The sequence below is a fragment of the Electrona antarctica genome, assembly GCF_951216825.1.
Source record: "Electrona antarctica genome assembly, chromosome: 5".
Lineage (NCBI taxonomy): Eukaryota > Metazoa > Chordata > Actinopteri > Myctophiformes > Myctophidae > Electrona > Electrona antarctica.
The window spans coordinates 50,898,799-50,914,689 of NC_136810.1; the positions used below are offsets into that span (position 1 = coordinate 50,898,799).

At 44.5% G+C, this 15,891-nt stretch overlaps 1 protein-coding gene across 1 annotated transcript in view; it reads right to left on the minus strand.

Moving 5' to 3' along the window:
• Positions 1-239: 239 nt before the first annotated feature.
• The window catches only part of hydin (HYDIN axonemal central pair apparatus protein), a 231,991-nt gene continuing 216,339 nt past the window's right edge, over positions 240-15,891 (minus strand). The window contains exons 83-94 of the mRNA XM_079502371.1: positions 15,627-15,825; positions 14,949-15,101; positions 12,977-13,147; positions 12,298-12,407; positions 11,473-11,695; positions 10,824-11,033; positions 10,108-10,271; positions 9,335-9,485; positions 7,983-8,213; positions 7,282-7,506; positions 5,255-5,536; positions 240-1,448 (exon numbers count right to left, since the gene is read on the minus strand). Coding sequence (XP_079358497.1) covers positions 1,215-1,448; positions 5,255-5,536; positions 7,282-7,506; positions 7,983-8,213; positions 9,335-9,485; positions 10,108-10,271; positions 10,824-11,033; positions 11,473-11,695; positions 12,298-12,407; positions 12,977-13,147; positions 14,949-15,101; positions 15,627-15,825 — 2,353 coding nt within the window. The 3' untranslated portion in view covers positions 240-1,214. The remainder of the gene's footprint in view (positions 1,449-5,254; positions 5,537-7,281; positions 7,507-7,982; positions 8,214-9,334; positions 9,486-10,107; positions 10,272-10,823; positions 11,034-11,472; positions 11,696-12,297; positions 12,408-12,976; positions 13,148-14,948; positions 15,102-15,626; positions 15,826-15,891) is intronic.

Genomic DNA, 15,891 nt, shown 5'->3' on the forward strand with positions numbered 1-15,891 from the left:
ACATTTACACCCACGAGGGAGGACAGCTTGTGACATAGGGGTCAAAGATTATTAAGGATTTGCATAGTTAATTATCTCTATATTATCCCCATTTCTGAACCACCTTACCTCACCTGAGGGCGGAACTATTTTTGGAGGCTAGTGTTATGGTGACTGCTTGGCATGAACGCCCCCATGTGGATAACAGCGTAATGACAGGCTCGTGCTGGTTTTCATGGTTGCCTTTATTCATTCAATCGTGAATCGAGACACATTTTGTATGAGCGAGAGCACATTGAAAACATGAAATACCAATGTGTTTAATGTAGTGCTATGTACAGTACATATGGGTACTATTCTTTGGCTCGAACATGTGCTGTATGGTTCTGGATAATTGATAAAACACAATTACACACAAAAATATAGAAAAGCATTAAGTTAAAATGTGTATTAATTTTCTCTAGACTGTGAAAAGTCGACTCAAGAGTCAAATGAACACTTTTGCAGTGTATGTTCTTGTATTTTCTCTGTGTGCACTGTTTTGGACATGTTTCTGATTGTGCACCTGTTTGGTGTCAAGGTCACTGGCTCTCAATGTGGGGTCCTCCCATGGGACCCTCAGCGGTCCTTGAGGTACTTCCCGACTAAATGAGGCAATGACTGCTAATTAGGATACCAAATGGACCCTTATATGGATCTATAACTCAGAGAGCATACACATTGAAATGGATCCTTGCAGGTCCATTTGGTTCCACTTGAGTAAAACCAACGTGGGGAATGTTATAGTGTTATAGTGATCTACAGATAAAGACCCAGAGATAACATGTTATATATGAAATGGGGTCCAATAATACATAATTATCAAACTGGGGGTCCATCTTCAAATGAAAAAGGTTGAGAATCACAGTCTATCTAGACCAGTGGTTACCAAACAGTGGGTTTTTTGTGTCACGACTCGATTAAAAATGCCATTTTCATTTCCTACATTTAAAAAATATATATATTTCAAAACATTTTTATAAATAGATAGAAAAAAAATTGTATAAGTTCTTAAAACAAACAAATCTAAGAAATTCCATAAATAAAAAACAATATGAATTAAGAAGTAGTGAAAATAACCGATCTACAATCTCACAATGCGGTGCGAAGCGACCCGTTGTGAGCTTGTTGATCTGCTAATTTCACTAGTTTGGGTCCCGGGTCCCTAGAAAGTTTGGGAACCAACAAGTGGTCTTCTAGACGATGTTGTCCCTGTCCCTCTGGCCTGAATCAGGGCAGTACCCTTTGAGGTAGTAGACCCAGCAGCAGGGCTGGCCGTGGCCCTCCGAGCGCGGACTGCCGATGGTCAGCTTGCCGAAGCAGGGAGCCCGGGAAGAGCCCGCCATTGGCTCAAACGATACCAGGATGTTGTGGGTCTTTTTAGAGCGCATGGAGTCCACACCTTTCACACTGAAGCATGGGTTGTCCACCTAGGAGGGGACACATTAAGGGTCGTATTAATGAAACCATAGCGTCCCGATTCTGGGCATGTCATAATAATAGGCAAACATTCTGCGAACGTTAGGCAAGAATAGGATTTGGTGTTGATGGAAAACAGGAGGGGTTTAATGTTAAAATTTTGGGGTGTCCCCGGTCAACAAAGAATTTATGTTGCTCTGGAAAGGGAAGGCTGGAAATGTTGCCCCCGAGACCGACTCCGGATAAGCAGGTGAAGATGGATGGAGATGGATGTTTAAGTCAAGTTGTATGAATTTGGGTATCAAGCTCTTCAAGCTAGTCCAAAATGTTCGGCCATTTTCGCAGAATGTTGCCCAATAGGGATGCCAGGTTAACAAGTTTAGTAAGGCAAGGCAAGTGAATTGATATAGCACTTTGGGGGAGTGGTTAAACCAAGCTACCTTTCACCAGTGGTGGAAAGTAACTATAAGTACATTTTACTTTACTTAAGTAAAATGTAGAGGTATTTGTACTTTCCTTGAGTATGTTACATTTTCACTACTTTTACATACAATATTTGCCACTACAATTATTTGAAAACTTTAGTTACTAGTTACTTTGGAGATTTAAATTTTGATTAGAAAACATACATTAACCACCTCGACTCTATACATTTCGGCTATTTGAAAATAGCAGATCGACAAGCTCACAATGCGTCACGATGCGATGCATTGTGAGCTTGTAGATCGGCTATTTTCAAAGGATTTTGTACACATTTTACTACATTGTACTACATTGCAGTATTTATACTTTTACTTAAGTAAAACATTTGAGTACTCCGTGTCCCCTAGGGTAGGTACCCTCACAAAAAACATGCAGTAATCCTGGTCTCTAAACTGCCTCCCCCTGGCCAGCCGGGGCACTTGATTAAGGAACTGGTTGGAATAACGTGTTCAAGTCCGTTGCTCTCCCCATGTCCCCCATATATGGGGACTAGGTTGGCGGAGGGTGTGTAGAGCCCAGGATCACATTAGATAATTGACACAGGGGTGAAAAATGGGTTACAAAATCATGGGATAAAAATTATAGATAAGAAAACATTTGAGTACTTTTCCCACCACTGCCTTTCACCAAGGAAATTCAAAGTGCTTTACATAAAACATTAAGCATTAAGTGATTAAGACGTCATGGCACAGTGGGAAATAAACACATTATAAAAGGACATTTGAAAATAATAAAATATAAGTAGAAATTAATTAAGTGAATTATCTGTGCTCCATCTTCTTATTAAGAAATGTAGAGCGCAAAGCCTTGTTCAATGAAAATTAATTAATTTGTGAAACTGGAGGGAGGGAAGTTGGTGTGGGGGCATCATAAGCCCTTTGATCACATTTCAAGATTTCCATTGTAATAATGAGCAACTGAGTGTGTGCATGCATGTGTGCGCACGCGTGCATGTGTGTGCGTGCGTGTGTTCCATTACAGTTCTGAGAATGTGAAAGAAATTACTATGCAAGAGTAACATATAACAATATCGTATCTGGGGGAAATACATCTGACGGATGTTCCAGACGATACATCCGCCGATAGCTTCTCTGCCCTACGTTGTGACCAGGCTTTTCTTTTCACAGATAAGTAAGCCTGGGACCGAGGCTATAGATTCTAACAGTCATAGGCCATAGTGTCGGGGCTTTGTCAGAATACACGTTGTAAGTTACAACGGGTTACAACTTGTAACGTGTCTGTCTGTGTCCCTTTTGTGCCCATATACGGAGATCTCTGTTTCTGTCAGTCCTTGCCCCTTGTATGTCCATACTGTACATGGATATCGCTGATGTCATCAGTATAAACTACTTGGAACGATGCAAGTTGTAAATGCATGATTCACCCAGTTATTATGTATGTGTGATAATGTGTCCCTTTTATGCCCATATATGGAGTTCTTGTAACGATGGAAGTTGGAGATCCATGACCCACCCGGCTATGCTATACCCGTTGTACCCGTGTCAATACGGAGATGTCTGTATCTGTCGCTCTGTGTTTCCTATAGTTCTGAGTCCCGTTGTACTCGTGTCAGTGTACCAGTTCCACCCATCTGTCTGTGTCCCTTTTATGCCCATATATGGAGATTTCTGTATCTGTCTCTCTGTGTCCCTTTATATGGAATTCTGTGTCAGGCATGCCCACATATGGAGTGTTGTGATGTCAGAACAAGCCAGCATGCCCAAATATGGAGTGTTGTGATGTCAGAACAAGCCAGCATGCCCAAATATGGAGTGTTGTGATGTCAGAACAGGCCAGCATGCCCAAACATGGAGTGTTGTGATGTCAGAACAGGCCAGCTCCATATATGGGCTTGTCAGGGCCCGGGCAGAGGCCTTTTGTGGCGGTTCTGGACAACCGTGGGTCCGACCGACACCGGGCACGGCACTCCCTGTGGGGGGCGTGGAACGCGTGTGTCGATTTTGAAGTCGGTGGGGCGAACGGTTCTCGAGTTACGTGCATTTCAGCCATACACACAGACAGAGACATGCATTTATATAGATAGATAGAAGATATGGCTACATATGTGCATTGCCCTTGTGTGCCATCATCCACTGCCAATTACCATGGTGCAACTACCATAGTAATCAGTCTTCTACACTGCACACTAGTGCACACACACCATCCCATTTCCATCTGCTCTCTGCCAGATTGTCTGTGTTCTTTCCCCCCGGGTGTTCATTGTTTTCCAGTACCGTTCGGAGTGTCTGTTACATTGGTTTTGATCTTGTTTTGTTTTCCCTGGTTATTGGATTCCGTTTCCCCCCCTGCCTGGATATGTTTTGCTCTGATTTCGTAAGGATTCCCCATGCTTTTTGCTTTTTTTAGTGTACACAGTCATGGTGTAAAGCAGGGGTCCTCAATAGGCGGACTGCGGTCCACGACCGGACCACGGACCACCTCTGTGGACCCTGGGCACTTTTTTTAATTTTTGGAGGGGAATATTTGTGAAACATTTTATTTCCATACTCTGCACCCCAGTATTGGTTTGTTGGGAGGGGATCCGATTTGTATAAGCTTGCCTTGGTGTGACTGTACTAAAATATATAGAGCCCCGCTTTCCGCTGGCCGCTGTGTGGCCCGCGCTGCGTGGCATGGGACCGGACCTCAGTCTTTTTCAAAAATTATTAGTGGACCTTCAGCATTTCTAGTTGAGGACCCCTGGTGTAAAGTAACTAAATGCATTTACTCAAATTCTGAGGTATTTTTTTACGTTACTTGAGTATTTCCAATTTTCATTGTGAGCTTGTAGATCCGCTATTTTCAAAAGATTTGTATACCTTTCGAACTCGTTCTGCACCATGAGTACTTTTAATTTTGGTACTTTAAGTACATTTTGATACCAATACTTTTGTACTTCCACTCAAGTAAATTTAAATTTTAAATTCCGGACTTTCACTTGTAACAGAGTACCTTTGCATTGCAGCGTACTGGTACTTTTACTTAAGTAAAACATTTGAGTACTTCTTCCCACCACTGCATAAGGCCTCACTCACACCTTTAAAACATTGATGCATGCTTGTTGTATGAATGTTGTGAGTGTCATGGCCGCCCCAATGCATTTCCAATGGAGGTCACATGGTTTGTAGTCCACATTTTGTATGGCTTTCGGCTGTGTTTCGACTGCGCCCCTCCCCCTCATACAACACAAATGTTGTGTCAAACCATGTGACTCCCATTGGAAATGCATTGGGGCAAGCTGTGTCACACCCTTTGTATACAACAAGCAATAAAGCATACAGCAATCTTTTGCGACCGTGTGAGTGAGGCCTAAGTCCCACCGGACGCCATTTACCTGGAAGGAGAAGACGGTGGTCTGCAGGAAGACGTTCTTGAAGGGGATGGAGACGTTGGAGCCTGCCCTGATGCTGAAGGGGCCCTGGGCCTTGGGTGGTCCGCACGTCCCGCGGAGGGGGAACACGTACTCGCCGCCAACAGCCGAGGACAGGGTGAGCTGGCCCCTCGCCTCGCCCTGCTGGTGGGGCTCAAAGACCACCTCCACGCTGACCTCCGACCCCGCCTGGAACCCAGGCGACGCACTGACGTTCTTGTCCACAGTGAAGTTAGAGCAGTCCGTCTGAGAGAGAGAGAGAGAGAGAGATGTATCGGTTAACCTAAACATCAGGCTTAGGCCTCACTCAGACCTTTACTGCATTGCTGTATGCTTGTTGGATGAATGTTGTGTAGTGTCATGGCCGCCCCAATGCATTTCCAATGGGAGTCACATGGTTTGACACAACATATGTGTTGTATGAGGGGGAGGGGCGCAGTCGAAACACAGCCGAAAGCCATACAACAGCTTGTAATCCAAAATGTGGACTACAAACCATGTGACTTCCATTGGAAATGCATTGGGGCGGCCATGACACTACACAACATTCATCCAACAAGCATACAGCAATGCAGTAAAGGTCTGAGTGAGGCCTTAAACATTTTTGAGGGGCTATAGCTAGGGCAGCCTAGCCATATGGTAGCCAAATCTATGGACTTTTTATGTTCGCTTTAATTTAACACTTCAAATAAAACCTCTCAAATAAAACCGCGGGGTGCTAATGACGTGTGGACACGTCCTTAGGTCCTTTTTGATGATATAAAACTCTAAAATCAATTTTTTGACAGCGGCCGTTGCTAGGCAACACCTTAGCGCGAGGTAGTAATGGAATATTTCACCTCCTGGTTTTGGGGGGGAATGGAAGGCGGGGCTTTTCAGAGTAAAGTCTGCCTCATCTGCTTGGCACTCTGGCGCCTTTTCATCATCATATTTGGCCAGCGAAATAGATTCCAGCAGGTATTCAAGGTTGCACAATTGTACACATATTCATGAGGTAATTCTTATGCCCAAAAACAGTGGCTGATTTGACCAACCCCAAAAAGTTTACTTCACTCTTTTGCATTGCCTTAAATAGCTCCAGTACCAATGCAACAGCTAAGCACAGTAACTGCAATTGTATTGTTGCTGGTCTTTTATAATGATAGTATTTATCAACTCAGCTTAATTATGTGTGCATGTTTACTGTTTAATTAAGTCTGATCAAATACAAAAAAATAGACATGACATTTAAAAATATAATAAATATATAATTGAATTATTATTTTGACATATCTTCCTATCAATTAAACTTTGCATCATCAACATTATTAACTTCTATTATCCTTTCTCATTTGATGAATGATGAATAAATGAATAAATACAAGGCTACACTGAATCATAGTAAAATGTTTTTTTTTAAATCCACTACCTTCAATTTAGAAATGAAAAATAATTTAAAATTCTTAAAATATTATTAGTGTTTTATTTTAGTATTATTAGAATAATAAATAAATAAAGAAAGAATAAAGAGTTTGAGCAAAGCTTCTACCACAAACTGTACAAGTAAAGGGTTTCCCCTAGCCTTTGCTACAAAACCATACAAATAACCTTTTTTCTTTTCTTTTCTTCTACCACAAACTTTTTACAAGGTCCAAAAAAGAAATCCCAACATATTTACATACAGTATAGTACCTGAGATAAGATATGATCTGACTTTCCTAGTCCTATAGCCTGTATCTATTGTGTAATATTTCATAACGTCATTGTTTATTTGTTTTTTTGTTATGTTTTTTTTTGTGGCTTTCGCCTTTATTTTATATTTTTTTATGGAGGGATAGACAGTAGGCTGACAGGAAATGGGGAGAGAGATGGGGGGAAGACATGCAGTAAAGGCCGTCGGGATCGGGAGTCGAACCCGCGGCACACTGCCAGACAGCCAAGGTGCCTGGACCACTGAGCCATGGCCCAGGCCCATAACGTCATTGTTATTGACATTGTCCTTCTTACAGTACCTTGCAGGAGTACTCGGCCTTGACGCGGGAGTAGTTGATGAACTTGACGGGCGCGGAGTGGCTGCTGCCCAGAGGGCAGCAGAAGTACACGTCCTTCTCTGGAGGCGGGGGCAGCGCTCTGAGACGCAGCTCATAGTGGAAGTAACCCAGCTCACTGCTGTGGAGGCTGAGGCGCGTGGTGGACTGGCCTGCCCGCAGCGGCTGGAACTCAAAACTCAAGGTTCCCTGCGGATCGAGAGGAAAACATAAACGCATCTAAAGGGCTGTCTCCGTTACAGGTTGGCGATTAATGGTCACGCAAATAATAGCGACTAATGATTTCATTGTGTTTGGCATTGAACATTGGAACATAAAGAATACATTTTAGTATAGTATAGTATAGTTTGCCTGGTAATCATTTGAGGAAGATATATGACAGATAACTGAAATATACAAAGAAATTACTGACATATTCATTATTTTTCTATAATCTTTTATAAAAAATAAAAAAGGTAAAAGAAAAAGGCGGAAATAGCTGATCTACAAGCTTACAACTTTTTTCATGTATGTATGAAAACGTACGATTATGACAAAACAATTGCAATGATCTCAGATAATTGCGATTAGACGATTATGTAATTTTGGGGGTCTTAAATTTGGGGGTCAAAAAAGTGTTATTAGTAAGGGATCAAAACCAGTGTTATTAATAAGGGATGTCCCACCTTAGACTGTCCCGGCACGGTGCGTTGAGGCGGGACACTGATGTCCAGGCACTTGCACTCGGCAGAGAGGCAGACGGCCGTGGCCAGGGGGTTGTCCACCTCCACGCTGGCCGACGCCGTCCCCCGGACCGGCGTCACCAGCTCCACGCTGGACGCCACTCCCGGAGGCGTGGCCTTGAAGCTCACGCTGTAGAACAGGAACTCGGCGGACGCCTCGTTGCGGAAAGTCACCTGGAGAACGGAGGAGGATCCGGGGTCAGGGGTCATCGCCATGCATTTCTGGCTTGTGGCGGACATTTTTGTCAAAATTCTGTTTACAAAATGAGTGGACAATATGACCAGGGTCCATTTGGTTCCATTTGTACACTCTGAGAGTTAACCCATTCTGGGCGGGAACCCCTTTTGGTGTTTTTAAAATAGCAGATCTACAAGCTCGTAGCGCGCCACCGAGTGGCGGGCTACGAGCTTGTAGGTCTGCTATTTTTGAAAAATCATGAACATGTGGTGCAAAGCTTTGAATATATATACTCTTCCAGAGCGAATGTTTTTAACTCAAATCTTTGCTTCTGGGAGGTGGTCCCTGAAACGACACATTTTCAGATGGGGGTCAGCGGCCAATTTCATATATTTTTGGGGGTCCTTGACGTGAAATATTGAGAACCACTGATATAGAAACATGAGGTTTTTCAGAAAAAAAGACATTTAAAAAAAGATTTTTTTTATATTTCGACGTCAGGCCTAAATGGGTTAAGGGGGTCATTGCAAATCAAACGTTTGAGAACCACTAGTACTAGTTGGGCTCCTATGCCGTATTATCGTGGTATGTAAGTGTCATACATATTCAGAAGAAAACCTGGAGACTTGGCTTTCAGTAATTGAGATCTTATGATAAAAGCAAAGAAAAGAACAATATATAATATAATAAGACCAAGTCTTTAGCCACGGTCCACGGACACACATATGTCCGTGTACGGACCTATTGATGACCCCTGCGGAGGCTTCATTAAAACCCATTTTGTTAACATTATGTTATGCTTTAGCTATTGAAAAATAGCAGATCTACAAGCTCATAGCGCGCCACTCGGTGGCGCGCTATGAGCTTGTAGGTCTGCTATTTTTTTTAAATCGAAGAATGACTGACATAGAAACATAGCTTTTTCAGAAAACTGTCAGGATGTAGAAGACATTTTTAACATCTGATCTCAGGTCAAAATGGGTTAAAGGCCTGGGTGAGAGGAGAAGCTCAGCAGACTGACTATTATGATGATGACCATGCAGCCTCTGTGGACTGTGTGCGTGCGTGCGTGCGTGCGTGCGTGCGTGCACTGAAAGCACGTTCCAGAGGTCCAGACCTTAGCGTTGAACGTCCCCTCCTTATATGTGAAGAAAGACAACTTGTAGTCCCTCTTGGCCAGAGGAGGAACGTCGATATAATCCAGTCCCTTCAGGGCCACCGTAGCATCAGGCTTCTCAGGCTTCTGAAGCTCTATCAGCACACGAAACCTGTATGGGATTGAAATGACATGATCTGTGAATTTACAGAGCAAACTCCACCTTTCAGCAGGCCTAAGGGGGGGGAATTAAATTATCACAGCCCCCCCCCCCGCGGGCGACACACACACACACACACACACACACACACACACACACACACACACACACACACACACACACACACACACACACACACACACACACACACACACACACACACACACACACACACACACACACACACACACACACACACACACACACACACACACACGCTCATTTTATTTACTTCCACTCTGTTTTACTTTATTTGTGTGTTTGACTGTACTCTGTAAATTTCTGTCTAATAAACTATTCAATCAATCAATCAGTGTGCTCCCCAGAGGTGCGTCTTATATAGGCCTGCAATCCTTTTCTCACTTTTACTGGAATGAGACGTGTTGGGACTTAAAAAATGTATTACGCTATACACTTCAGTACCATATTCTGTACTGTAAATAGCAAAAATGTAGGACCTTCCTTCCCACTCTGTTCCCTGGCAGTACCCCCTGAGAGTGTGTTGTGTGCTGTAGTAGGCACATTTGTGTGTGTGTGATTGTCTGAGTGCTTGTTTGTATATGAGTGTTGGTACCTCTGCGGCTTGGTGAGCCAGTTATGTACGGCGAGCAGCTCCGCGTGCTGGGTCTTGGCAGGCAGCTCGTGACTGATAATGGCCTCGGGCCTCGGGGGGTCGGCGGTGCCCTGCAGGGCATACAGCGCGCCTGTACCATCAGGGAAGGAGAGGAACACGGAGCCCTGAAGGGGACGAAGAAAGAAGGTTAATGTGCTTGACATAAAGGATGGTGATAGGGACAGACAACGACAGGCCTGTGTAGCCTGTGATGGCGGCGCGGAGGCTGGAAAGTCCCATAGCGTTAAGGAGTCCTTCTAACGCTATGGACCAGAGTTACTGTATACCGTACACTGTACTGTAGGGTATATAATATGGCCCCCTTTGAAAAAAGTTTGGACACCCCTGCCCTAGGGCATTCACTTCTAGTCATTTTTACTAGTTGCCTAGTTTACTAGTCGACTAGTTGTTTAACCACCTATTATGTAAAAAATATATTTTTTTATTTTTTTTTTGGAAATAAATATTTGTACATTTAAAAACTGTGTACATTGGTGACTATAACTATAATCTACCGGATCTTGAGGCCTACAAAATCGGGGAAAAAAATAAATAAATAAAAAATAACTAGTCAACTAGTACCAGCAAGGTTGACTAGTGGATTTACTAGTCGACTAGTAAACTAGTCGACTAGTTGCTTAATGCCCTACCCTGCCCTACAGTATATGTTCCACTACCTGGTGCTTCTTGCCCTCGGTGACCATGGTCAGCGGTCGGTAGGTGATCTCGTAGGCCTTGGCCTGGTAAGCCTCCAGAACAACAGAGGGCGCTGCGCTCCAGTGCTCCCCCTCGAGGACAGGTCTGAGGCTCCAGCGTTGGCCGCTGGGGTTGGACAGGCTCAGCGGCAGGGTGTGAGAACCACGCACCACGCACGCAAACGAGAGCACCTGGAGACAGGAAACAGGAAGTTGAAATGTGATAATGCTCTGGTGCTCCTTGTGGAGAGGGGGGGAAGCTGCGTGGAGGTGTGACTTGTAGTCCAGGAAGGAAGTGAGACCACATTTTCATGACAAATTGTGGTCATGATCATGGCGTCATGACTAAAATATCGAAAAACACATATTAGGCACATAAAAACCCCAGGAAATTGTTTCTTGTGTCACCATTAAAATAAGATGTGGTTGCAAAAGGGGTGAAGTGTCTTTCATTGGGTACCCTAACCCCTATAGAGCAGGGGTGGCCACACTTTTTTGACTTGAGAGCTACTTTCAAATGCAAACACACATAGGGACACACAAAGCCAGTCATTGGAGCGTTGTGCACCGCTCAAAAAAGATCTAAGGATCGAGGGTTTGGTGGTTTGACATAAGACCAAACTCTTAATACCTCTTTCGTGACGGGGGCTGTGATGCAGGAGCCGGTCAGGGTGAGCGTGAGGGGGGCGGGGAAACCCTCGACGAAGCAAGGCAAGTTGTCGTGTCTGGTGTCGTTGCTCAGCTCCACGGGGGCAAAGGTCACGTCGAAGGGAACGTCCATGCCGGGGCAGATGTAGCCCTTGCTCGGCACGATGGAGAACTCAGGCGGGAAACTCTCTACATCCCAGCGGAAGCTGATATATAAGTAACAATACACATAAAGACAGTAAATGACACAGCTCTAATGCTATCTGAAATAAACGGATAATTTCGCTTGCAATAATGTGGTAATGTGGTAGCCTGGGCACCATTTCATTTAGGTATATGATCCTGTCGGGAGCGGATGATGGTCGACAGGCAGGAACAACAGGCGGCAACTTCCTTTTCCCTCAAACCGATTTTTCTCAATAAAAGCTACAGGCTACGAGAGCTTTTATTGTTTGAGGGAAAAGGAAGTTGCCGCCTGTTGTTCCTGCCTGTCGCCTACAAAACAATACTACAACATGACGTAACGATATCATCCGCTCCCGACAGGATCATACGGACTTTTGAAACAGAGACCAGGCTTTCCTCCGAGGTGGTGGAAAGCCTGGTGAGGCGAGGTTAGTAATGTGGCAGTATATTCCGACCATACAAGACTGTGTATCCGGTTAGAATATTATTCTACACTCCCAAAAACGAACATACACTGTAGATAGATAGATAGATAGATAGATAGATAGATAGATAGATAGATAGATAGATAGATAGATAGATAGATAGATAGATAGATAGATAGATAGATAGAGGATCCTACTTGGCTCCTATGTCTCCGGTGTTCATCATGATGGCTCTCTTGCTGGCCGTGCAGCGTTGGGCCACAGCCCCGAAGGCCAGGTAGTCCTGGTCCAACTGAACGTCCACGTCCTGCAGCCAAAATGGACTTTAAATATACTGTAACCTCCACACCCTGTATCCAAACATCATGCTTTGTTTCCTAATGCAGTTGCAGTGGTTACCCAAATCAGCCATAACAAATGCCATATCGGTATCGAATCGCTCTCAAAGTAATCATGATTATTTTCACCGATATTGATGACGCAATAATAACGTGACAATGGCTTTGTACTCGCAGAGCAGCCAGTCTGCCTGTCTCTGTCTCTTTAAGAGCATCAGCTGTTAGTGGGGAGGTGTGGCTTACCATCTACTTTCACCATGCAGCAAAAACAAAAAAAAATCAACAATGACTTATCAATATAAATATAGTACAATAATGTAATATAGATCTGTATCGGACCCTGCAAATAATCTGTTATCGAGACTTTGGAGTCTCCTATGGAGGATGTAATAGGAAGAGGAGAGGACAGCCTCCCCATATGAGGAGATGACACAGTTTCACTTTCATGGGCATTATTCCATGTGGTGAGAGTCGGAGTCAGCTGTTGGCACCTTCACCATGTGCATTACATAAACGAACAGATCCATGCCAAGCCTACCTGGCAGCAGCCATGGATAGTCAGCAGGGGGCGCAACATGCCCAAACACTCTGCCTGCAGGTCAGCTGTGAAGGGAGCCATGCGCTGGTGGGGCGCGTACGAGATCTGAACAACACACCGCCCACTGTACGCTTTCAGCATCAACTCCCCCGTCGGGTTGAAGGACAGCACCTGATAGGAGCAGAAGAGAGGAGGGACACGGGAGGGGAGGGGAGGGGAGGAGAGGAGGGGAGGAGAGGAGGGGAGAGGAGGGGAGGGGAGGGGAGGGGAGAGGAGGGGAGGGGAGGGGAGGGGAGAGGAGAGGAGAGGGGAGGGGAGGGGAGGGGAGGGGAGGGGAGAGGCGGGGAGGAAAACTAATTAGTGGTGATTATCTAAACTCTAAGGGGCCGTTCACACTATTTAAGGGCCTTTCAAACGTGAAGCGATTTAACGCGCCTATAGTTCGTTTTCAATGAGACCTGCGTTTTTGCGCATCTAGTGCGACAACGCAAGCGTATTTACGTGAGTGCGGTCCCGTGAATTTGTTGTGCGCGTGCTCGTTTCGTGCACACGCCCGTGACTCACCAGACCTTGGATTCTGTTTAGCTTTTTTTTTACGCTTGCGTTGTTGGGCCCCTCTTGAGCAGACCCGTAGCAGACCTGTCGTTGATCCAGGGTTTGACGAGACAACCTTGCTCCATGGGGGGGAGGGCAGAAGACAGCCAGGGTGGAAAGCTTGTCTCGTCAAACCATTATGACTCCCATTGAATATGAATTGCGAGCTTGCGACACACAGAAGACACAGGAGACACCGAGGAGACAGCTGTCTAAGGTGTGAACGGCCCCTAAACATAGGGCCATTTATTTACGTAATGTTGGCAGTAGCGCTGAAGCATTCTGTGTAAATTAATAATTTACATTCGGTGGATATCTTTCACAATAATACACAACACATGTTCTAGGCATTCCAATGATCACAAAAATATATGTATTACACGCATTTTAGTTACTTTTATCAGGGTTAAAGGTTAAAGGTCATAGGTCAATTTTGATTAAAAATGTCCAGAGATTTTGAAGTTGTGTAAATTTGTGCCTCTGTGGGGGGTATTTATATGCAAATATCATGACCAATGGCATTGCAGGACTAAACAATGAACATCAATGATGATGTTTAGGTGAAAAAAGAACAGAAAAAAAATATATTAATTAAGTAATTAATTAAAATAAAAATGTTACCGAGAAGCATCGTTGGGGCTTACAGGGTTAAAACAAGCTGGAGCGAGGGAGGAAGAGTGAGAGAGAGAGAGAAAGTCTTGTTTTGTCAAAAGATTTCTGACTAAACCAAGACATGTGGTGACAAAATCCAAAAGTAATCGAGAATGGTCGCTAACACCTGTGCCACCGGCTTTGGAAACCAATCGTATATCACACAATATGAAGGACCACCCTAAATACTTTGGATTCTGCAATGTATTATTTTTACTCTCCAATCACTATTCATATGGAGAGCTTTGACCTTTGACCTTTACTAGAACGTGTCCATGTAGCCTGAACTGCTGTACCTTTATACTGTACACAAGCACACACAGTTAGGGGCTTTGTATGTGTGCATAGTGGTGGAAAAACGAGTTTTACTAACGTGAAAGTATCAATACTGCAATATAGAACTACTACGGTTACAAGTAAAAGTCTGGAATTAAAAATGTACTTGAGTAAAAGTACAAAAGTATTGGTGTCCGAATTTACTTAAAGTACCAAAAGTAAAAGTACTCATTATGCAGAAGAATGTCGCGTTCCAAATAAAATTATTGGAAATTGGAACTACGTATCGGTAAAGTACAAATACCTCAAAATTGTACTTGAGTACAGTACTAAGTAGTACTTAGTGTCACTGCGTACCGCACGTGCATGTGTGTGTGTGTGTGTGTGTGTGTGTGTGTGTGTGTGTGTGCGTGTGTGTGTGCGCGTGTGTGTGTGTGTGTGTCACTCGTACCCTGGGGTCCAGAGGTGTGGGCGTGTTCAGTAGCAGTGACAAAGACAAGTCTGCGGAGCTGCGGTTGACCAGGGTCACCTGCTTCTTGACCTTGTGACCCCGGAGCAGAGTGCCCAAATTCACCCTCCTCTGGCTGGGCTCCTCCACGTCCAGCTGCAGGGGAGAGACACAGACCACCAGTAGATCTGTTTGAGATATCAACCAAACCCAAAACCAGTGGCGGACGGTAACAAAGTTGTTTCCGTTACCGTCGCGCTATAACCACTTCTGGCGCATTATTATTACTAGCCCTTACCCGTTGTGAGATATTGCCCCCCCCCCCCCTTGTGGCCGCAGGGGGTACTGCGCCCTGGGTGCGTTTTTAATTCACTAATAAATTCATTATTAATCATTAATGTGTAAAATCAGAAAAAGGGCTTCGTTAAGACCTCCATATTATTATGGTCAATGCCTGTGTGAAAAGTGGGAGTGATTGGTGCAGGCAGTGAGGAGCTACGGCAGTGTTTCTGACAGACATTCAGACATTCAGACAGACATTGACTGAATTATAGTATGATTATTAATAAACTGAGTTGATTGTTGATTATTTCAACAATTATTTCAGATCGCTTCCCTCGAAACGACCGGTTGTATGATCCGAGTTAAATGGGTCATATTATGTGCAACACGAGGCCTCACCCTCATCTCGATGCCTTGCCCCTCGATGTCCACCACCTGCTTGGCACAGTTGTTGATGACGAACGTGAGCTTGTCGCGATAGCGACATGCCCGCCGAGGGTAGAAGGTGATCAGTACCTCCACTGTGCCACCGGGGGGCACTGTATCTGTCTGCAAGCACACCTCCAAGTGGGAGGAGTTCTGGAACTGGCACCGGATACTGGAGGAAGGAACGTGCAGAGTAGGGTATAGTCCGGCAGTCAGGGTTGTGGAGTGGAGGGAAATG